This window comes from Nelumbo lutea, chromosome 1 (genome assembly GCF_056320005.1).
Source record: "Nelumbo lutea isolate HS-2025 chromosome 1, American lotus-T2T, whole genome shotgun sequence".
NCBI classification, from domain to species: Eukaryota; Viridiplantae; Streptophyta; class Magnoliopsida; order Proteales; family Nelumbonaceae; genus Nelumbo; species Nelumbo lutea.
In genome coordinates, this window is record NC_142684.1 from 11,542,210 (window position 1) to 11,566,870 (window position 24,661).

General features: G+C 37.7%; 1 protein-coding gene and 1 pseudogene across 2 annotated transcripts; both read left to right on the plus strand.

The window, feature by feature from the left end:
* The first annotated feature begins 631 nt into the window (after positions 1 to 631).
* On the plus strand, positions 632 to 16,886 carry COS1 (6,7-dimethyl-8-ribityllumazine synthase / DMRL synthase / lumazine synthase / riboflavin synthase). Of its 2 annotated transcripts, XR_016104093.1 has the most exons (9): positions 642 to 1,077; positions 1,201 to 1,313; positions 1,597 to 1,692; positions 1,904 to 1,999; positions 2,751 to 2,829; positions 3,199 to 3,245; positions 13,885 to 13,944; positions 16,306 to 16,410; positions 16,591 to 16,886. XR_016104093.1 is itself a non-coding variant. In XM_088960357.1 (8 exons), exons 1-8 carry the CDS (start codon positions 930 to 932, stop codon positions 16,630 to 16,632), a joined length of 681 nt encoding a protein of 226 aa, XP_088816483.1. In that variant the 5' UTR covers positions 632 to 929; the 3' UTR covers positions 16,633 to 16,886. The 2 variants fall into 2 exon arrangements, 1 of the variants encoding a protein (XP_088816483.1); XM_088960357.1 differs by lacking the exon at positions 16,306 to 16,410 and having other exon boundaries at positions 632 to 1,077.
* Positions 16,887 to 19,991: 3,105 nt separating this feature from the next.
* On the plus strand, positions 19,992 to 21,405 carry LOC148873528 (putative UDP-rhamnose:rhamnosyltransferase 1 pseudogene; annotated as a pseudogene).
* The last annotated feature ends 3,256 nt before the right edge of the window (positions 21,406 to 24,661 follow it).

Here is a 24,661-nt window from a genome sequence, read left to right on the forward strand (position 1 = left end):
TGGATTTTTATGGATAAAATGGTCATTGCATTTTTTACATGAGAAATAAAAGAACATGGGTAAATGTACTTACTTGGGTAAGTGTTTTGCAGGAAAAACTTACCTAGGTACATTTACGAGAGTAACTTACCAAAAAGCGAACAGGGCCTAAAAATCATATGCCTAGGTAAATGTATTGTATAGGTATTTGATAAAGGAATAAGGCATAGAGATCGGCTTCGGTGCTCACAAAACCGTTATAAATGTTGCCAAACGGCTTACTAAGTAAATAAACAATTGATCACCTAGGGCTAAGACTTAAAAAAAACATAAGGTTTTTAAACCCGAATTGGACTAAAGCAATAATCAGGGGTTAGGTTCTCGGGTTGAATGGTCCGATCATTTTAACTGAATGAATGGCCCATTTTGACAAAAAATAAGAAATAAAAAATAAAAAAATGGCTAAAACTATTAAACGATTTGAATAATTCAACCACCCGAATCAGCAATTTACTGACCAAATCAGCGGTTTTTGGTCAAATAAGAGTAAAACGAAACCGGTCACCTGATCGGTTCCCGATTTTCCGGTCTGACCGTCCGATCGGTCCGCTTTTGAAAACCATGAAAAAACAATTAATCACCTAGAGGGACCGGAGGCAGATGGGTCATGAATGTGTGCAACCTTATCACCCACAGGAATTTTTTTTGATGATTCATTGAGAACATTCACACTGAGTAAATAAATCACTCAATTGGAACATTTGACATCATTTATTTGATCAGAATCTTTTAGTTTTTTCCCATCTGTCGTACGTGCTTGCGCACCGGTTGAATCATGGACTCTCCCCCACTTCGGAATCGTCATTGGATTCATTGAGATATCCCTACTCCACTCTGCTCTACTGTACGGCTTAGCTTGAGGAGTTGCAGTTGCGGGGGAGAGAGAGACAATGGCATCTTCTTCGTTTGCTGGGGCCGCTGGATCTTTCGTCGCGCAGCATAAGAGATGGTTTGCTTCCTCCACAATTCCTCGATCCATTCCATTTCTCTCATTAGATCATCCAAAGACACTCGTCTCCTTTTCGTCGTCACTTCAAGGTACCATTTGCCCGTTTGCCCTTTGATGTGTAATTTCTCTCTCTCTCTCTCTCTCTCTCTCTCTCTCTCTCTCTCTCTCCCATTTTGAGAATTTAGTTGTTGTTTTTTTTCTGTTTCGGGTAGTTTCTTCCCCTACCGTAATCATTCAGAGAAAAGGTTCTTCTTTCGCTCAAACAGCAGCTGTTCGACACCTTATTGGATCCCTGACCAGAACAGAGGGCCTTCGTTTCGCTGTGGTGAGTTTCACGGAACCCCCTAAATTCAGTGTGAAAAACTTTTCAGTTCCTTTAGATTTGATTTTTTTTTTTTGGTTTTAGTTATTTATTTTTAAAGTATCCACATACCCAGTGGAATGTCAGGGAATGTGGAGTAAAAGTGGTATAATTGAACTAGTATATGATGAAGCAAGAGGTGAAACAATTTGTGTGAATTGGAGGTTCAAATGAAAGAAGATTTATTATAATACTTCACGTTTTTCCATAAGTTGTTCTTGCCATTGATTCCTTCCTCATTATAAAGGTTGTAGCACGGTTCAATGAAATTGTGACAAAGCTGCTGCTGGAGGGAGCTTTGGAAACTTTCAAAAGATATTCAGTTAGAGAAGAGGATATTGACGTAAGTAGCCCCCTTAAAACCTTTGGGTTTTCATCAACCAGAACTGTGACCCTCCTGTTGAATGGTTTCTATCAATTGTTATGTTGATGGGATAATAAAATGCTTCCTTATCTTCATTGCATGGACAACATGAAGGTATAGCCTGGTCTTTAGTCTTCCTTTTCTCCAGGCACTTGTTAAAAGGACTATTATTTTCTTCACTGTTCATTAGGTTGTGTGGGTTCCTGGAAGCTTTGAAATTCCTGTTGTTGCAGAAAGGCTTGGGAAATCAGGAAAATATCAAGCGGTTTTATGTATTGGAGCTGTGGTATGGTTCCCTTTTACATTATCTATTAGCAATTTTGGATTCTGGATGCTTCACTGTAAATATATTATTAGTAATGGGAAAATATATATTTTCTATTGCTTGATTCGACATTTCCCACATAGCTTTAAACCTTTTAAATTTAACACATCTTTCAAGTTTCAATATACACCATGGAACCCCCTTTTGTAAAGAGCCCGTTTGGGAGGGCTTTGGCTTTGATTAAGCTGCGTCGACTGAGCCGCATTGAAGAAGCTACTAGGATTAGCTTTACCAGATAGTTCGTTAGCTCATTTAAAGTGTATTGGACTTTCCAGGTTTTTAACCAAACATAACTTCAGGCTAATTTAAAGTGTATTCGGGTGGTTAGTCTGTTAAATCATGATTAATGAAAACAGTATCTCCTCTATTGAGATATTGCAAGGAAAAAATTTCTTTTACCTTCTCTTCTTTTGGTCCTTCCAAGTTTAGGTAGATTGATTTGCATCAACATGACTGGTCATTGGAGTTTTTTGATCATGCTTGTTGATGTCCCTGCCATGAAGCATGCTCTTATATGTTGCTAACATGACTTATTTGCCATGCCTATGCCATTCATTTTGTCCATGTGGTTAGTTAGACTGGTTGGCATATGATTAATGATATATCATTTCTAGAGATTTTCTTCTTATTAGTCCACCCTTTATTTTTTATGTTGGTGTCGTCAGACTTGTCACCATTTCCCCAGCTAAACATGAGATTTCTGTGTCAGTAGATAAGAGGTGATACTACACACTATGATGCTGTTGCTAATTCGGCTGCATCTGGAGTACTGTCAGCAGGGTTAAATTCAGGTTTCAATTATATTTTCCCCCATGCAATGAAATGTATCAAGATTGAATTATGGTTCTTGGTTTCTTTAACAAATCATGAGAATAGTGCCTTTTGCTTGAAAGTGGGTGGGGTCTGCTTCTTTGGAGGTGATACAAAGCACCTTTGAGTGTTTTTTTATCTTTATTGTTTTTCTCTTTTGGTATGTCTATCATATTAGATATTTATGGCTTCTAGTTTTTTGTTGTGGGGAGGTAGAAGCATTGGGATGCTAGCATTCTCTGTTGAAATCTGGTTGCAGAAGTTTCCAGTTTTTCACAATCTATTACAAATTTTTCCCAGTTCCTGAATGTAGTGAAGAAGCTGAAGGAGCTCTCTTTCTGATATTGCAGGGGTTCCATGCATATTTGGTGTTCTAACCTGTGATGACATGGATCAGGTAAGTTTAGGTGTAAGTGTTGCCTCTTGGTATGTGCTAATGCAATTTCTCAAGCTTGCTAATTGATGGAGAATTTCATATACTTGGTTCACCTTTTCTTTTTTCTTATTTTTTTTTTGAAAGGTAACATATATTTTATTAATATAAAATGCAAAAAGTATACATGGTCCTCTGTACAAAGAGATTCTGTACACCATATACACCCATTAGGGACCCCAAAAAGTCTACTCTCAAAAAACAAGAAGAAAAAACCTCCCCATCAAAACATTTAAGATTTGAAATCTAGATCTTGATGAGGTCCACTGAAACTTAACAAAGATTCTACTCTTCAGAATTGACCTTTTGATCAAAGATTCTACTCTTTCTTTCCTGCCAAATAGCCCACAAGACACTGCTATAGGCACCACTGCCCAGAAAGGGTCTCCCTTTCTTAGACATACCTTGTATTTTCCACCCTTCCAGGAGGTTCCTAACTGAAATTGGGTAGCACCAAAAATCAGGAATTGCCTTTATAGAAGTGATTCCATATTCTGGAACCCAGTTTACAACAGATTACATCATTTCCCAAAACAAAGTGGGTCTATTAACCCCCTGCTTTGTTAGCACATCAGCCACTCCATTTGCTTCTCTTTTCACCCAACCAAGGCTAGAGTTAAATCTCCTGGCAAGTAGGTCAAATTGTCTAAAAATAATTCTGAAATTTCATGGTACTGATTCAATTTTCTTTGCCCATATTATGATCAGTAGTGAATCCCCTTCAATTTCCAATTCTCTTGCTCCTAACTGCTCAGCAAGTTTCAAGCCCTGCAGAAGAGCCTGAGATTCAGTCTGAATTGATTCACGAAATCCATTTGGTCCTGAGAACAGTGCCACTACTCCTGCGTTATTCTGAAAAGCTCCCTCTATTTCTGCACTTCCCAGATTGCCAAATTGAGCTGCCATCAAAATTAGCTTTAGTTTATTTACTTTGGTGGTTTCCATTCCATTGTCACACCATCTTTATAAGTTTCTGATTGTGCCACTTCTCTCCAATTCCTTAAAATGTCATCTGTAGAAACACCCCTGAATTGTTCCAGAGTTTTAACCCAGTGTGCAGATCTGATTTTTATGGCTTCAATCAATTCCTCCTTTGACTTACTTTTTTCATTGAATATTCTTTATTTCTTTCTGCCCATATAGACCAAGCCAAGGCTTCTCTTACTACCTTTCACATACATTTTCCCCTTTTCTTTTGTCACCTCAGGAAATTGGAGTTGAACAAACTCACTGTATCTTGTGGGGGGCCCATCTGCAACCAAAGAGAGAGCAGAAGTAATCCCAAATATAAGATACAGAAGAGCAGGATATCAGTAAGTGAGGGAGGGTTTCACCACAAGCCTTACAAAGGACACATACATGTGGAGAAAGGCAATTATTTTGCCTTCTCTTCTGTAGCATATCATAGGTGTTTTACCTTCCCTAGGAACATCTCTCAACAAAGAGCCTATATTTTAGGAGGTATTGATTTGCAATAGATTTCTCTCACAGTGAAATTTACCTCCAGAGTCAGAAAGGGTTAGCAGATTAAAAAGAGAGGCACAAGAAAACAAGCCACCAGGGGCTGGGTGCCAAACTCTATTATCAAGAACATTTTGATCCAGGTAAACCATTTCTATGTTTGAAAGGAGGAGGAGGAGGAAATCACATTTATTGTCTCTCAAGCCCCTTATAAACCCGAAGTCCCAATTTATCTCGAATCTTGATGACACTCCAACCCTGGCTACAAATTCAGCCTTAAGATTTGACAAGGAGTAAAGGTCGGGGAATTGCACTTTAAAGGGCTGGTCCCCAAGCTAATAATCTCCCAAAATAAGACCTTATTCCTACACCCCATATCAAGATGAATGAAATTAGGAAAAATAGGCAATACCTCAATAATTGCTTTCTAGGGGGAGTTTAAATCTGCCTTTGAAGCTAATTTTGTATCCCAACCATTGTATGCTACACCATGAATGCTTTCAATGATCTTGTGCCAAAATCTATCTTCCTCACGAGGAAATCTCTGCAGCTACTTACCTAGAAGTGCTGTATTTCACTTCGCCAAGTTCTCAATGCCTAGTCTGTCTTGCTCCGTGGGTTTACAAACTTGCTCCCATTTTATCAAGTGGGCTTTTTCTCCCTCTCCTGGCTCCCATAAGAAGTCCCTCACCATCTTCTCTAGTTATCCAGCTACTTTTGTCGAGATCCTAAAGGTGGACAGGAAGTAAGTGAGCAAGTTTTCTAAGGTGGACTTAATCAAAGTAATCCTACCCCCATAGAGATATAGTTTCTCTTCAACATGGGTAGCTTTTTGGTGAATCTCTCTACAATTGGTTTCTAGAAACTCTCAAGTTTCAGATTTCCTCCTAAAGGCATCCCAAGGTACTCTAGTGGCCACATTTTTACCTCAACCTATTATTTTTGCCAAAAATTGGATTTCTTCCCTCGTCCATGTTAGTTCCTACCACAACTCTTTCCCCAATTGACTTTTAACTTTGAGATCATTTGGAAATCATTAACTAAAGCTTTCAGATTCCTTAAACTGGATTCATTCACCACAATCCTCACAAAAGATTTTCTTAAGCTCCGAGAACCCCCTATTTGCTAATGTTGTTCATTCATTCATCCTAATAAAATATTTTCTTAAAAAGCAATTAAAATTGTAAATTCATTATTTTTTGTTTGAGAACTAAGAATTTAACACCTAACATGGATTTGTTTGGGCTAGCCTCGAGGGGCGTGGCACAAAGGCGGCTCGTAGAATCAGGAATGTAATATGTTTTACATTACATTAGCTACTTGAAGTAATGAAATTGAGTGAAAGAAGAGATTAGAGGTTTTACATGCTTGAAAGTGTTTTATATGTTTGATTTTATTTTTAAATTCTCATTTGAATATGCTTTACATCTTATGTTTATGTATTTTAATTTTAAATAATACTCCCCACAATATGCAATGGAATCCCCATCTCCCATTTCCATCAGTACCAAAGTTTCTGTACCAGTGTCTTTACCGAAGAGGAGTTCGGTTCCAAAAAAATCAGAATTGTCAAGTTTGTGGGCACTCGTTGAATCAAGACTGCTTACACTAGAAGGTTGATTCACTTCTTCTTTGAGGTCTCTAAGATCCTCCCAATCTGTCTCACAGTCAGAATCTCATTGTGAATCCCTGTTATACTGTGGATTTGGCTTTCTAGGAGTTGTTGAGTTTTCCATACCATGACGTTGCCACCTCCAAGCTTTTTGTGGCACCTTGACTTTGATTTCTTCTTGAGGAGAGGATTGGAGAACACCCCTAGTTGAGTTTTACGCTGTAGGGATGTGATGGCTGCTAGGAAGAGTCGAGGGGGACAATGATAGACAGATATTATCGTTCCCTATTGACAAAACAGGCCCTTCTACATGCTTCATTAATATGACCCGGCTCAGTTTGGATTTAAAGCAAGTTCACTTGATGTAAAAGAGGTATGGGCTTCTGGTTCCTTTCTCTACCCATTGGTTCTAATTGACCCGTCTAGGTTAGAATTCGATTTAGCGCCTCCACTTAAGATTTCTTCTGGGCTGTTTGATCTGGTTCAAAATAATCTGAAAATTTATCCTTAATGCTATGTTTGGTTTGAAGGAAAAAGTAGGGAAAGGAAAGGAAAGTTAGGGAAACCTTCACAAATCTTTTATAAGTTTCCCTAACTTTCCTTTCTTTTCTCTACCTTTTCCTTTAAACCAAACATAGCCTAAAAGGAAAAGTGCCCGTTCTGAGAAATTCCACCAACGTTCCAGCTCCCTGGCATCCAGTTGTTCACCTCAGCACCTTCTTCCTTCTTCGACCTTGGATTCCAGAGTTTGGCTTCAACCTCTAAAGCTAGCCAGACTGTTCTCCAATAATCATCTGCAAAAATCTCCATTGCTTGGGGGATCTTCTCCACTTTTGCTCCAGCCACTTTGATCTTGATTGCTCAAAGGTCTTGCATGCAGTATGATTCCAGGACACCTCCACAGACCACTGCAATTTTGTGGAGAAAAATTTCCTGCCAAAGGTCAAAAGGTAGCCCAAGATTTTAATAATGATGCTTCTCTGTGAGAGATTCCTCTCATTACAAGAGGGTGACCAGTTTTCCACCATGATCTGGCCAAACTTTGTTTCAACAGCCATCGTATCAATCTGAGTTTCCCCTACATTGAGGATTTCTCTCTGTTTGTCAAATTGTATAAGGGTGACCTTCTGTTTTAAGTGAAGCTTCTCCACCAGCACTTCCAGTATTTCTTTCCAGTCTTTGACTTCACTTTCTAGTTTCACAACTTTCTTCTTGACCCAGTCCATTACTCTTCCTTCCACATTATTTTTTTTTTCTGATTGGAAATGGTAGCTTTCATTAGGGATATCAAATAAACATCTTACACTGTCAACCACTCAGACAAAGATTGTTGACCCCAAAATAGCATCAAGAGTTACAGTACAGTCCATTACTCTTCCTTCCACACTATTTTTGAACAGGCTCCAGTAAAGAGCAACACTGTTTTTTTCCTTTCTGAGCACCAGTCTCTGTTTCATCAAGTTTAGTATTCATACTTTCACCTTCTTTGGATGTTCTTTTCTTCTCTTCCTCTGAAACCACTTGTTCTGTTTTCAAAGGCTTGTCTCCCTCTAAAGTAACCTCTTCCAATGCTGCCACTAACAAATTCCAACTCTGTTTATCTCTTCCTTCAGGTAAGCAGATCATTTGCTCCCTCTTTTTGCCAAAGAATTCAATTAGAGTAATGAACCAGCCATTTCTGTTCTATCTGTTTTCTACCAAGAATCTTTTGCCATCTCTTACCAGCTCATTTCTCCAGCCTTGTATTCTCTCAGCAAAGATTAAGCCATCTACAAAGCCCTTGAACTGGCATAATTCTTCCTTCTCCAAGACGATCATTGCTCTTCTGCCCTGCCTTATCTTCATACTCCTAATTTTCTCCCTCTCTCAAGGAGTTTTATTCCATTCTTTAATTTCTTCAATTCTTCTTTCATTTTTTTGATAGATAATGATAATGAAAATTTTATTGAATAAAGAACTAAGTATTCATCATACAATTCCCCACAAAGAGGCACGAGGTGCAGCCTCCAAACTACACCATAAAGCTTACAATTGAACCCAAAAGAGCTGATTCCTATGTACACCTTGTTTAGCTAGAAGGTCTGCCAGCCCATTTTCTGATCTTCTCAAAGCCCCCTTGTACGGCCACGCTGCTGTCTCTGGTTCTTTTAGCCATCCAATAACCAATTTGGAATCACCTTCAATCATTAAATGCTCCACTGCCAAATCTCTTGCATATTCTGCTCCTTGTAACACAGCTTGGAGTTCTGCATTTACAGAGTCTCCCCACCCTATAGGACCAGAAAATAGAGCGATGGTCTGACCCTCATCATTTCTAAAGACTCCCCCTATTCCATATGGTCCCGGGTTGCCCAAACTACTGCCATCAAAATTTAGTTTAATGACGCTTGCATCATTAGGCTTCCAATCCACCACCGGCTTGCTTCTGATTGCGAAACTTATAGCTAGTTGTTCCCAATTTCTCCTTATGTCATCAAAAGTGTAGCTAGTTGTTCCCAATTTTTCTTTCAGCTTTTGTAGTTTCTTCAAAAATTTTTGTCCTTCCCATTTCGGGTCTTGAAGTTGTGTTTCCGACCACTCTCTAACCTTTTCCTTAAACTCTGGATGAGAAAGCCATATTTTCAAATCTGAACGGGGTAGGACCTCCTAATGCACTACGTTGGAAAGAGGCATATAGGCCAATGATCCGAGGTAATTCTTGGCAAAGTAACACCCAGAAGACCACACCAATCTTCTTTCCAATCCAAGGATTACCTGAAGGTTTATAGGATTACCTGGAGCATATAGGATTTATTCCGAGGTTTGACCATGTGAACCTGAATAATCCCAAAGATATTTCTTTTGGCTCAAATCATTAAATCTTCTCATGCTGGTGGCCACCTTCTGTCTTGCATTGTTTGACTCATTGGCAAATCCAATTACATTGAAGTCTCCTCTTGGACACCAAGGTCCCTCTTAAATCCCCCTTACATCTGCAAGTTCATCCCGCATCAAGTTCCTTTCGCTTTAAGAGTTTGGCCCATAGACATTTGTAAGAGCCCAACAAGTATTTAGGTTACAAGGTTATGTTAATGCTATTTTGTGTGTGTGTTTGTGTTTTTTTTATTAGTAAATATGTATTTTATTAAAATTCAGATTGTAAGCAGTTTATACAACTTGATGATGAGATTGCTGATCCCCTTTAATCACTCTATTCACCCTCATTACAGTGTAGCCCAAAATTATTGCCATCTCAATGCTCCTTGTTTTGCTAACCCATCAGCTAGCCCGTTTGCACTTCTTCGGATCCATTTAAATTCAGCCTCAACCTCCTTTGCAATTTTCTCTACTTCCCTAATCACATGTTTAAACGTCCATGGGGTGTGGCTGCTATTTGTTGCCTATGAAGTTACTACTTTTGAGTCCCCTTCCACTTCAACATGTCTGCATCCTAGTTGTTTGGCTAACTTTAACCCTCGTAGTAATGCCAATAGTTCATCCTTCAGCGAGTTTCTGTTGCCAATCGGTCCTAAGAACATGCCCAATATCCTCTTGTCGGAGTTTCTTAATACTCCTCCTATTCCTGAGATGCCTGGATTTCCATATGAGCACCTGCCAAAATTCAGCTTTACTTTATTGCCTTTAGGTGGTTTCGACTCTAGCCTTACTTTATCTCTTACTCTCGAAGATTGTGCTACTTTGGACCATGTTCTTAGAATATCTGCGACTGAGAAGACTTGAAAGCAGTCCAAGAGTTTTACCCAATGGGCTACTTTCACCTTGATACTATCAATCACTTCCTCTACTGTTCTACTTTTTTCCAAGAAAATTCTGTTGTTTCTCTCTTCCCATATTACCCAACAAATTGCTGCCTTTGTTGCTTTACACATTACCATCCCTCTTTTCTTTCTCTGTCTCAAGAAATCATGGTTGAAGAGTCTTGCCACATCTTGAGGGGGAGCCCACCTATAGCCAAAGAGAGTACAAAAGAATTTCCAAATTCGATGCAGAAAGGAACATGATATCATTAAATGGGAAAGGGTCTCACCACTTTCCTTACACAATGAACACACATGAGGAGAAAGGCACATATATGGCCTTCTTTTCTGTAGCATATCACAAGTGTTTACCTTATCAAGGAATACTTCCCAATAGAAAGCTTGGATCTTCGGGGGACTAGGCTTGCACCAGATTACTTTCACAGGGAAAATCCCACCTAGAGGGTTGGGGGAAGCAAGTACTTTGAAGAAAGAGGAGCAAGAAAAGAGGCCGTCTAGAGAGCCTACCCAGATTCTAGAGTCTTCCAACGAAGGATCCAAGTGGATCTGCCCTAAGAGGTTCAACAAGCGGGTTAAGGATTCACACTCATTTTCTCATAGTCCCTTTCTAAAGCTCAAATTCCAGTTCACACCAGTTGGACACGGTGGTCCCAACATGGATATAGCTTCCCCCTTAAGGTTAGATAGTGCAAGGAGATCAGGGAATTGGTCTTTTAGTGGGGTTTCCCCTACCTATAGATCTTCCCAAAACAGAATTCTATTACCTTGTCCCACATCGAACTGGATGGAATTGAGGAATGTAGGGTAGATTTCATGAATTGCTTTCCAAGGAGAAGCCGAGGACCTGTGAGGGGAAACTTTTGCATCCCAACCATTTCCAGCCATCCCATGAATGCTCTCAATCACTTTTTGCCACAATCTGTCACCCTCAAAGGGAAACTTCCAAAGTCACTTACCTAGTAGAGCTGTGTTCCTTAAAAGGATGTTCCCAATTCCCAAACCCCCTTGTTCCTTGGGTTTACTAACTTGCTCCCACTTAATCAAGTGATTCTCACCTTCCTCTCCTGGGTCCCATAGGAAATTTCTCATATACTTCTCTAAGCATCTTGCTACCTTAGAAGGGATTGTAAAAGTTGAAAGGATATAGGTGGGGAGGTTTGCTAGAGTGGCTCTAATCAAGGTTATTCTTCCACCCAAAGAAATGTAATTCCTCTTCCAAAGGGCTAACTTCCAAGCAAACTTTTCTAACACTGGTTTCTAGAAACCAACTGACTTGGGATTTCCTCCTAAGGGTAAACCTAGGTAACTAATAGGCCAGCTTCTGAACTCACACCCCAAGATTTCCGCAAATTTTATTAGTTCTCATTCCTCCAAATTGACCCCTACAATTCCACTTTTGGTCCAATTTATCCTCAGGCCTGTCACTCCCACAAAATTATTCAGCAACACCCTCAAATTTTCCACCAACTCCTCATTGTTTCCTTCACAAAAAAATATGGTGTCACCTACAAATTGGCGATGGGTAACAATTACTCGGTTTCTACCTACCCTCCACCTTCTGATGAGGCCTTGAGCATAAGCTTTCGCCACCATTCTACCTAACACTTCTGCCACTAAGGTAACAGGAATGGGGATAAGGGGGCACCTTACCTAATTCCTCTCCTAGAGGGGAAGAAATCCTTTGCTGTACCATTGATTAGGATTGAGTAGTGAGCTGAATTCAAGCATCCTTTGATCTAAACCCTCCATCTATCTCCGAATCCGAATCTTAATAAAACTTTTAGAAGGACATCCCAATTAACCAAGACATAGGCTTTTTCTAGATCTACTTTACAAACCAGCCCCTTTTCTCGACCCTTTCTTCTTTCCCCTATGCATTCATTAGCCACCAAGATTTGATCCACAATCTACCTTCCTTCTATAAAAGCTCCTTGAAAAGGAGAGATGGTCAAGGGTAATACCTTTTTTAGTCTTTTTGCTAAAACGTTTGACAGAATTTTGTAAACACTCCCAATGAGACTTGTTGGTCTAAAGTCTTTAGGGGTTTTGGCCTCCCTCTTCTTTGGAATCAAAGTGATAAATGTGGCATTTGCTTGATGATATCTCCCCTTCGGAGAAAAATTCATTAAAGACTTCCATGATGTGTCATTTCACCATATCCTAACACTCTTAATAGAAGGCCATGGAGAAGCCATCCGATCCAGGGGCTTTAGATCTGTCCATTGAAAAAATAGCTTCCTTGATTTATTGCAGAGAAAATCTCCTTTCTAGGAAACGAGATTGTTCTTTTGACAAAACATCCCCTTCCATCTTTGGCAATTCTGGCAACACTCCGTGTGGGATTGAGAAAATTTCTTTAAAATGATCTACAAAAATCATTGTAATCCCCTGACTTTCTCTTACCACTTGTCCCTCTTCCTCCACACTCAAGATTAAGTTCTTTCTCCTTCTAGTTGCAAGAGAGTGAAAAAACTTAGTGTTTTCGTCCCCCTCTGCAAGCCACTGACACCTTGATTTGTCTCCAACAAATCTCCTCCTTTCGTACTATCTCCTCAAGTTTTTGCTTTTGATTCTTTCTTTCTCCTCTTTCTTCTTTTGAAATGATTCTAAGTGCCTCTTTCCTATCTATCTCCACAATTCTTTTCACCAAGTTATCTTTTATTTCCTCTACCCTTCCGAAATGGTGAGTGGAATGTTTAGGATAAATTCAATGTTTTAAAAGCGCAAGGTGCAAAAATGGTGCAAGGGCCATATTGCACCTAAGGTGCAAGGCGCAAGGTGAGGCGTGCGCCTTTTTGAGGCAAGGCGCACAATTTAAAAAAAAATGCAAAAATTTTAAAAAAATGCAAAAAATTAAAAAAAAATAAAAAATTATAAAACATAATATTAATAAAAATATTAACTTAAGTTTTAAAATAAATGATTCAAAAAACCTATTATCTAAAAGTAAAATACATAATATGTTTTATATGTTTTATATGAAATCAAACATATAAAACATTTTCAAGCATATAAAACCCACAATCTCTTTTTTTCTCAATTGCATCAAGTAGCTAATGTGATATATTACATTCCTAATTCTATGAGCCGCCTTTGTGCCACGCCCCCAGCCCAGTGACCAGACTCAAAAAAAGGGAAAAAGAGGCAAAGGCGCCTACCCTAAAATGCGCCTTGCCTGAGCGCCTAGGCGCGCCTTTTAAATCACTGGATAAATTGCTGGGATTTTCTTCTGTTTCTTGCTGACATTTATGATTTTGATTTGTTGTCCCCTAAGAAAACCCATCAATGCAGCCAGTTCTATGAATTGAGGAGTTTGTTTTTTTATTTTTTTTTCTGGCATCTATCTTATTTGCAATAGCCATCATGTGTAAATTTGTGGTTTTGTTGTTTTCTTTCTCTAAGTTGTACTTTCCTTCCTTTTCCTCTAATAAATGTTATCAAGATGAAAAAAAAAAAGAGAGAAAGATGGGTTTGTCCTCTTACTTGTTGGTTTAGCTGGAAGAAATCCAAGATAATATGTTTTAGCCTTTTTTCTTGATACGTTTGTACATCTCTATTAACAAAAGGGTCATTGGTTGATTGGTATTTGAATTCTGTCTATAATTCAGAACATAAACCACATTTTTTTCTTTATTTTTTAATAATAGCTAATGTAATTAATAATTCTTCCCATTAAGGTTTTTCACTCATCACCCTTTAATGAAGCAGGAGATATGCTGTTTTGCCATTTAACTGCTGAGACATAATGGCTTATACTTGATGATATGCACAGGCTTTAAACAGGGCTGGTGGTAAATCTGGAAACAAAGGTGCTGAGGCTGCTCTGACTGCTGTAAGTTGATTGTGATCGTGATTCTTACTGTTAGTATTATCACTATTATTCATGTGCTTCTGTTTTATGGTTGAATAAACAAAAAGATTTAATGAGAGGGAGTGGGACTGTATAAGAAAAATAGGAAACATGTGGCAGAGAAAGAGCATTGGTTAAAGCACCTAAAGGAGAGACGATACAAAGAGAAAGAATTACTTTTCGTGAAACAGTACTATATCTGCTTAGCTAAAATATCTGCATCTTTATTTTCTGAACTCACCCAAAAGCAAGTAAAATAGTCATAGATGGCACTATGGCCAGACTTCTTTGATATCATCAAACATCCTCCATGAATCCTTTGATCCTTTTCCCCAACTTCAGGAGATACCAGAATCGGCTTCTCTTGACATGTTTTCCAACTTTAGCTCCTTTCCAAATTTAAGACCAGAAAGGAAAGAGTTTTTGAGTGTTATTGGAGCCAATAAACCAGGAGCGCTTGAATTAGTGTTAGAAATGTAGCAAAGAGTTAGCAAACCATAGCTGGGAATTCCCTTCTGCTTTCTTCTCCATATGAGTAATGTTTCAAAACTTGAAGAATTTTAGGCAAAATATATGGTGCTTGGCTAATAGAGCCTATAGGTGGTTGCATCAGTTTTTGGAATGACAGGGTGGTGTGTTGGCAGCCCCTTGATGGGGAATTGCCATGTATGTTCACTTGTTCAGTGCAGTAGTACACAAGGAAGCAATTGGTAATAGTTGAAAAAAATTGAGGTGTTGGATAGGGAAATAATCTGAACATCAGACTTCGTTGAATAGTTTTGATAGTAACATAAAATTAAAAGAAGGAAAAGTGTAAAAAAAAAAAAAAAAACAAACAGGAAGCCAGATGCTATAAATAAGATGGTCATTCTTCCATGCTCAAAACCACTTGACCAACATATCTTGGGGTCCTAGCCCTTGCAGCACAGGAAACACTGTTTTTTGTTTTTTTTTTTAATTTTTTTTCCTTTTATTTTAGACCCTAACCAATGATGTTTGGATCCAGGCCCATCCAAATTTTTATCCTCTATAGGCTTTACCTGATTTGACACATTTCCAACTATTAAACCCATTTCAACAGTATGGGGTCTAAGAAAGGATCCTGGAAACTTATGAACTTCAACCAATATGAATTAGTATCATAAGCTTGAAAATCCATTGAATCAATGCTTCGTGGTTCCTCCACTGCTCCACATTTCCCAATATAATCCCAAGATCTCCTTGAAGGATCATGGGCCTTTGAACATTTCTCCCACATCGACTCCTTGGTTATTTGAGAAACTTGAGATAAACCTGCTGCAGAGTCATCATGCACTGAGTCACTGACTAATTTGGACATGCAAACCAATGTTTAATTCCTGAAATAGTAGGGTGTTGTCCCACCCTTCTATCTAGACCTGTTCATGGTCTGGGCTGGGCCGGGCTTTATCAGTTATAAACAGGAAATGTCTGGGCTTGAGTCTGAGCCCAGCCTGATCATCAGGCCTATTCTTGAGCATGAGTCAGTCCCCAAAATCCTATCTGAATAGGAAGTAGACATTACTAATATATATTTTTGTTAAATATAATGTTATTGGGCTAGGCTTATCTAAGAATTTGAAGCCCAACCTGAAAAATAATTAGGCCTGATGATATATATGGCCTGAGCTTGGCCCTTATATAAAGCCCAAAACCCTATCTGAATAGGAAGTGAATATTATTAATATATATTTTATTATATATAATATTATTGGGCCAGGCTTATTTAAGAATTTGAAGACCAGCCTGAAAAATAACCAGGCCTGATATTTACAGCCTGAGCCCAAGCCTGCGGGCCAACATGCTCAAGCCCAAAGAACGGGCCGAGCTGTGCAAGCCCACTAGGCTACCTGGCCCATGAACAGGTCAACTTCTATCTGAACCATGCTGCACATGAAAATCATTTACTCTGTAGTCCATTGCTTCCTTCCGGCCATTCATAAACTTCGCCTTCCACTGCCTCCTGTAGTGTATGGGTTGGCCTCCCAATCCAAGGCCTTCGTTGTGTGTAAACTGTTGTCCAAGATCATAATCCATACTGAATCAATGTAAAGAGTGGAAAACCAACTTTATGCCTCCTAAGAGGCCAAATTTTGCTTTTCCTCCCCAACTAGAAGAACAAACAGCCCAAGGACAACTTTTCTTTTGTATCTCATTTCCGATTGAGAGTTCTATTGCCAAAATTGACCTGATCTATAGATTTAATGTTTCTTTCTTCTAGAGTTCTGGACTGCCATATTGGCAATACTGCTTTTGTTCAGGCTGCTGTTTAAAAAGTGTTAAAATGTGTAGTTTACTCTGTCATCTGATTGAGTCGGGTTTCAGAATGGGAGTCCGTAGAATTGTTGGAGCTCCACTTGTATCGCCTTGCACTACTGCTCCGAAAAGATAGAGGATTGTGTCACGTTGACAATCCAATACGAGTACTTGGTATAATTGTTTGACTGGTAATCTTGGCATTTCCATTTCACAAGGCATAATCATATGGAACCAAATTTGAGATCTTCCCAACAGGGAATTTTTGACATAAAAAGAGAGAAAATTGTATATATGGGAAATTCTTTTCTTTACTTGTTTATTAGTTTCTGATATATTTTAGGTTTGGTGCAGATTGAAATGGCATCATTATTTAAACATCATTTGGAGGGTTAACATTTTGAGATTGTAAAAGTATCAAGAGAGGTTATCTGGCTTAACCTCAAGGAGCTACAATCAGGTTGTTTCTTTAGATTCTGGGACAGAATATTCCATGTTCCTGAAAACTGAATTTCCTACTTCCTAATGCTACATGCGGTTTTAATGGTTTGTAGGACCAAATATTTTTCTTGATTTATTTTTGCAATGGTTTGCACCTTATATTTTATAATAAACGCAAACAAGCATGCCAACGTTAGGGAGTGATCAAACTGATTCTTACTTTATTTAGATTGACTAGTAGTTCCACAGTTGATACTTGATAGACAATTATGGACGTTACATAATTCAAAATATTATAGCTCGGCATGGCCCACGGCCCTGTCGTGCCGGCTTGTATTCCATCCCAGGCCGTGCCTCTCCCTCCCTTGGGATGTTTTGGGGGGTTAGTTTGGCATGGCCCATGGCCCAAGCCTACGTGGGCTTGTGCTGTGTCGTGTCGTGCCAAGAACTGGGCTGGTCTGTGGGTTGAGCCTTAGGCCAGACCAAGCCGTGGATCGGACCAAAGCTATTTATCTAAAAAATTGAAAAAATCTTAAAATTTTTATTTTATATGAATTTTGATGTATATAATTATTTATGTATACAATAATTAAATAAAATAGTATAATAAAATTAAAAACAATTGTTTATTTTATTAATATATTATATACTATATAATACATATATAAATATATTATATATATAAATATATAAAATAAATGTGGGCTGTGTTGGCATGTGGTCCGCAGGTTGCACGACCCACTTGGTTGTGTTGTGCTGGCTTGACCCATAGACTTAAAACCCCAAGCCCGACAGGCTGGCATGGCCTATGAACCATCATATTGGGCTGCGAGCGGCATGACCCAATTTACACATCTACAAATACATATAAAATAATATAAAATATAAGGTTTTGTGCTTGACATATTTGTATTTGTACTCCTTCTAACCTGAGCCTTGTAAAATAATACAAAATATAAGGTTTTACGCTCAAAATGATACAAAATACAAGGTTTTGCACTCTACATATTTGCATTTGTACTCTTTTCAAATTGAGCCCCGAAACTCAAAAAGGACTGTAAATGAGTTTATAATAAATACATGTTTTAAAAGTTTATATGAAGTTTGAGCTACTGGGATACATTTAATTAAGATTTAAGAGTTAGGGCATGCAGAATAAACCAACATAATTTTTTTAATACTTGAAAGAATGGTTTTAAAGTTTATGAAACTTAGGCTAAAAAGTTAAACTTTAAAGCTATGCTGTTTTACCACTAAGTTGTGGTGTGTAGTGACATTTGCACTTAAGGTTGTGTTTGGTTGCAATGCAAGTAAATTTGCATTGATGCAAAATTATGGCAGTGCAAATGGTTTGAGCATAAATTCTGACCTATTTTTGTTTCAAATTTTAGCTTGTTTTGTTTGATTGCAGTAAAAATGAAATAGAATAAAGTAAAATTGAAAACAAAATTAAATGGGAATTTGCATTTTTTCATTTGCACTCCCATGCATTTGTATTAATGCAAATAAAAGTGCACTGCAACCAAACACAGCCTAAGGTTCTGTTTGAAATACAAATATGTAGAGTACAAAATTATGTATTTTATATTATTTTATATATTTGTACTGTACATATTTGTATTTGTACTCCTTCAAACTGAGCTTAAGATTGGATTCGGAATTTCAATTGAAGAGAGCAACATATAGAGTTAAAATATGCATATATATACCTTACGAAACCAGCATGATGCATGGATCATACGCAATGATATGAACTGGTTTTTGGGTCGTTGTGGTGTTTGGAACCAAATGTTGTTTCCTAAGACATTTTCTTAGAAAATGGTGTTGCATAAGCATGCTGTTTTCATGGAAACTATTTTTTAGATTTTCTATTTGGTACCATTGCCGTTGCTGCCAGTCAATTTTTAATGCTATATCAGCATATTGTTGCTTGCAAAAGTAGAAATAATGGAAAAACACCAAAATAAGGCTTTTTTCATATCACACATTTCCTGATTTCTAAGACATTGTCTGAGAAAACGTTTTTTCAGAAAAATGGCTAACCAAACATAACTGTTTTCTTAAAATATGGATTTTTGATGTGGTGCCGGTGATGTCTTTTTCTGAAGAAATGATATTGATGCCAAACACTTACTTAGCTGTTTGCAACAAGCAACTTGTTTAAGTGCTTCTTTAAATGATACATTACCATGGATGTGAGTTAAAAGAGTAATTTTATCCAATATTCTTTTAGGCTCCATTTGGGCAAGTTGCATTTACCTAGGGAAGTGCATTTACCCATGATATTTTATTTCCCAAGTAAATAATCTAATGACCATTTTAGCCATAAAAATCCATTATTAAAAGGAGCATTTTTGTCCCATCTAAGAATTAACACCTTTTCCCCTAAGTGGGTAAAACTTTCCCACTTTGGAGATGGGTGTCACTTTTGTTGATACCCAAGAAAATAAACATTCCTTGATCTCCACATAAATATGAAAAAAGAACAAGGTTTCTTGGTCCCCCTCTAGAAATCCAAAAAACAAACACCCCCTTACAAACCTTGTATGGATGGGTGTCACTTTTATTTGCTTTGAAGGAAAAAATAGGGAAAGAAAATGAAAGATAGGGAAACTTTTACAAACCTTGTATGGATTTCCCTACCTTTTCCTATCTTTTCCTTCAAACCCAAACATGGCCTTGGTGAAAAAGACAAAGGAATGACTGAGATAAGGTGTCTTGTTGGAAAAGCTCCAGAAACAACCACCGTTTGTTTCAAATAAACAAACTTCGGTAGATTATAACTTTTTTGAATGTTAAGTGGTCAATTTAAGCTCTTCATATGCATTGGCAATGGTAATGCACATTACTATCGCATGGTGGGTGGAACCAAGGTTCAAAGTATCGACACGTATATGCCTGTATTGGCTGATATGTATTGTATTGGGAGCACCCTGATACGCCCCTACAGAGGGTGTATCGAGGTTCTGATCGATTCAGGGGGTGGAGGAACCTTAAATTGCCCCTCTGAACCAGTTTAAAAAAAAAGTATTGATATTGCCCAATATGCCCCTACCAACGTATTAGACGTGCCAATATTTAGAACCTTGGGTGGAACATTCAAAATTTGAATATGTATTGCAATTCATTTTATATTAGATAACTGATATGCATTTATATAAAAAAAATATGCATCTATTAGTAAAGCTGGTTAGAAATGTAGTATATTTACCAAGGAGTGCTAGGAAAATGTTGTGTAAAAGCTATCTTCCTATAGTATTCATGAGAGCTTGGCCAAAGTTTTAGTTTAACATTGTGTAAAAGCTTAATGTTATGTAAAATTATGTTCAAGTAGTATTGATGAGAGTTTGGCAAAAGTTTTAGTTTAATATCGTATAAAAACTATAATACTTTCATGAAAATTTGGTGAAAGTTTCAGTGTTGTATATTAGCCTGATGCATCCTTTTTATTTAGGGTTTCCAGCAGGTAAGGATAATTTTTTGCCCTGAATATGAATAAAAGATAATATTTTTATAAAATAACCAAAATATGATAAAAGGGCAATGATACTATTCATCCTCTTCCTCTTCCTCTTCCTCTGCTCATCCGAATACACTGGTCCAAGCAGGCATAGCAAAATTAGCCGAGGGACATGGCTAACAGCAATCTACACGTCGTCATGGTTCCATGGTTGGCCCTCGGCCATCTGATCCCTTTTCTCCAACTTTCCATGGCTTTGGCCAAGGCCGGAATCTGCGTCTCCTTCATCTCCACTCCCAGGAACGTCTAGAGGCTCCCAAAAGCTCCTCCAAATTTAGCTGCTCTCCTAAGCTTTGTTGAGCTCCGCTTACCCACTGTTGAGGGCCTACCCCTCGGAGCTGAAGCCACCGTCGACGTTTCCATGGATGAAATCCAGCACCTCAAGGCGGCTTACGATCTCTTGCGCCACAGGTCAAGCAACTCGTCGCTAATGAATCACCTGATTGGATCATCCAAGATTTCATCCCTTGCTGGGTGGCCAAAATCGCAGGAGAATACGACGTCCCATTAATTACCTTCTCTGTCTACTCTGCTGCTATGCTGGGCTTTCACGGACCCCTGGAGTACCTTACTATTGACAGCCATGCAAAATACTGGACGTCACTGGAAAGCATGATATCTTCACCGGAGTGGGTCATGTTCCCATCATCGGTAGCCTTCCGGCGCCACGAGGCAAACGCCGCATTTGCCGGGTTCTTTGGGCAAAACGCGTTCGGTATAACGGACAACGAGCGAGTAGCTGTAGCTGTTGAAGCATGCCAGGCCGTGGCCAGCCGTAGTTGCTCGGAGTACGAACCAGATTATCTGAACCTGGTCGAGAAGATATGGCGGAGACTGGTGATTCCAGTGGGTCTGCTTCCACCGGCGCCGAGCAGCACAGAAGCAAAGGAAAGGGAAGGAGATTGGGGCAAGATATTAAAGTGGCTTGATGGGGAGAAACCCAGAACGATCGTGTTTGTGGCGTTTGGAAGCGAGTGCACAGTCCGACGCGACTCGCTTTGTCTCAGTCCAGTGTATTCGGATGAATACAGAGGTAGAGGAAGACGATGAAAAGGAAGTGGATGAATTCAAAAGGCAGAGGAAAGAGGGAGGCGATGAACAGTGTCATTGCCCTTTCCTAATAATTTTCATAAAATATTTCTTTATTTTTATTGTTTTATAAAAATATTATATTTTATTGATATTCAAGACAAAAAATTGCCCTCAAACCCTTTTATTTATCTACACTGAGGACCGACAGTGTAAGAAAAACTCATACAAGCTCAGGTCATATTCAATATTTCATGATACATGATCAAAATAATTTTTTTTTTTAAATTTGTATTTTTAATGACATATAGTATTCTAATAACTTTTATTTAATCAAACCAAATTTGGATCTGGGTATACCTAATTTGAATCATTCTGCTGCCCTAATATACATTAAAACTGTATTTAATAGGGTCAGGATTAGAGGGACGTCGAGACTGCTTTCGTGTGGGTTTCCTTAACACAAAGAATGCCAATTAACCACTTGGGCCATGTTTCGATTAATAAAAAATAGGAGACAAATAAAAAGTTGAGGATAAAGTTCTTAACAAATTTGATGGAATTCCTTTTAAGATTGAGTTTGATTGCAGTACAAATTTATTTGTACTGATGTAAAATTTGTAATGTAAATGATTTGGATGCAAATTATGATTTATTTATTTATTTTTAATTCAAAATTTACTTTATTTTATTTGATTTCAGTACAATGAAGTTAATTAAGACTTGATGTAAAACCCCAAACAAAATTAAACTAGATTCTTTTCACCTGCACTCCCAAGTGTAAATAAAGTTATACTGCAACCAAATGTAGCCTAACAAATTTCTCTCAATTTTCTGTTTATATCTTATTTTAAATCAAACCAAACACAGCCTTAGGCTATAAAGTTGGAATTTGATTATGAGAACCTTTTCTAGCCATGTCAACTCAATATTCTATTCTTACAAGAACCCTCTCCATCCAGGTGGAAGAATGATTGGAGCAGTGTAAAGTGTAAAGTGTCTTATCAGACAATCAGCTTTCTGAACTTGTGTAGTCTTTAGCATCCTAGAGGTTTATTCTTTTCCCACAAGGCCATCAGCCATGTGGAGTGATGATTTGGCCAATAAAACTTGTCCACCAGACAAGCAGCTTTCCCAACTTGTCCACTGTCTAGAGCACCAGCCCATGTTGGATTTGGTCTTGTGGAAATATTTTGTCCTAGAGTAGAAGATTTTCCTCCTCATTATGCCAGCTGGAGTGTTTCCAATTTTTTTTTTTTAAATTAAAATATCCAAAAGATGGGGGTCTCTTTTGTCTTGCAGTGAGGTTCCACAGGAAAGAAATTTGTCGATAAGTATGAAAAATGGGCTCTGCTTGCTTTAGGCTAAGTTTGGAAGTGGTTAAAATGATTATGAATAAGTATTTAATAAGCAGTTAAGCACTTATTTACATTTGAGAAATAAGTCTAAAATAAGTGTTTATTATGAGAATAAACACTTATTTGAGTAGCCTAAATTTTGGGATTATTTTTAAGTGTTTATTCAATAATTGTTTATTTCCTTTTTGACCTATCTTGACCTGTTACATCATTTTAAAAATAACTATACCACCTTTGTTTAAAATAAGTCCTTTTTCGCCAAATGCTCATAACTACTTGTTAGAATAAACGCTTATTTTTCAAATAACCACTTCAAATTTAGCCTTAAAACTAAATCTTTGATTTAATTATGATTGATGATGGTCTCTATGATTTGATGGCTAAAAATGATCTATCACGGAGGCAACCCCTGTACATTATCATTTATCACGTTAATATCTACTATTTAGGTGGGGTTTAATAAATCTTAAATCTTATGTTTGAGAACAGTAAATCTGCTTTTGTGCTTTTTAGAGCCTCATTATGAGTCATTTGAAACACATTTGAAAACATTCCATTTATCAAGCATCTCCTATCAAATGAGACTGATGGTCAACTGTTCGGCCTGGAAACCATCCAGGCAATTGGTTTTGTTTCACTCTTAATTGGTTCTTAGCCAAAAATCATTGATTTGGCCAATAATCCGTTGACCCGAATAATTAAACTGTTGACCCAGACAATAGATTTTGGTTATTTTTTATTTTAACTTTTAAATTGAAACGGACCATCTGTTTGAACCAAATGATCGAATTATTGACCTAAAAACTGGTGACCAAAGCAATTCCAGTTCTACATCGATTTTTAAAATAATCCCATTTCAGTGTTATCAAACACCACCTTATTCTTTAACAATTTTTTTTTATTATTATTTTACTAGTAAATGAGATCCAACATTTTGGGTCGTGGGAAACAAGACAAGGGCTCCATAACAGTGCTGTCTGTTATTCACATTGGGATGATTGGACCGGCCTCACTCAACAGGTTCGACCAAGGAGATTAAGTGGCATAAAATTAATTGAAAATCAGCTTAAGATATGATTACAGAAGTGTGTTTTATCTGCTAGAATTTGGACAGAGGATGGATCTTTTAAAAGCCCTAAAAGCAACATAGATCATATGGTTGGGAAACCCTTCTTTTTTTTTTTTTTTTTTTTTTGATTCAGGCTCTTAGGTAGGACCCACAAACAGCAGGTCATGGCATCTGAAATTTCAACACGAGGCAAGTTGCGAGGGCCCGGATCAGAACCAGGTTTCCAACTGGCTCCAGATGACCACAGTCCTACTTGTCAATTTGGGTCAAGAGAGCAAGCAAAAGCTGTAAATTTAACATGTGAAAACATGCCTATCTTCAGAACGACTCAATTCCATGTATGGGGTTTTTGGGCTTTTGTCTTTGGGCCAAAGACCATACCTAAAAACAAAGAAAAAGGCAATCAGATTGGTACGGCCAACACATTTGGGCCCCACTAAACAACTCCGTTAGTTTTCTTTTTCATAAATTTCTGAAACCTTCCCTGAAAATTGATAATTGCAAGTAAATCCTTTTTGTTAGAATCTTTTAAAAAGAAGCATGAAAATGTTCAAAATATTTATGCAATTATTTTGACCCAAAATGTTTATTTTCAAATTTTCTCTTCATGTGAATGGCTAGCCCATACCTTTATGTCATTTTTCCGAACTTGATTTATTTTCCAAATTTACTCTTCATATCAATCACTACTCAAATATAAAGTTGTAATTTTAAATTCTTTATTTTTTGTTGTTTATAAAGTTTGTATTATTTTTTTTTCCTGTAAAATTCAGTCTCAATAATTGCTGTATAGGTATTTTGAACATTTTTTTGTATCCATATATTAAAGATTTTAACGGAATGAGTGAATTTTAAGGGAGATGATTGCACTTATTAAAACTTTAGAGGAGATTTCAGCAACAGTCACAAACTTCAGGGTTTCAGCAAATTACCCTTTTTCTTTTCAATCTTTTTTTTGTTGCGATCTGACCACTTTCTAACTTACTATTGGAAGTCGTTGGTTACGTA

What these genes read in the sequence shown, in the direction of transcription:
- COS1 (XM_088960357.1), top strand. Translation starts at nt 930, where the DNA reads ATGGCATCTTCTTCGTTTGCTGGGGCCGCTGGATCTTTCGTCGCGCAG. An exon ending in CTTTTCGTCGTCACTTCAAG is followed by an intron (nt 1,078 to 1,200) that starts GTACCATTTGCC and finishes TGTTTCGGGTAG; the next exon opens with TTTCTTCCCCTACCGTAATC. An exon ending in TTTTATGTATTGGAGCTGTG is followed by an intron (nt 2,000 to 2,750) that starts GTATGGTTCCCT and finishes CTGTGTCAGTAG; the next exon opens with ATAAGAGGTGATACTACACA.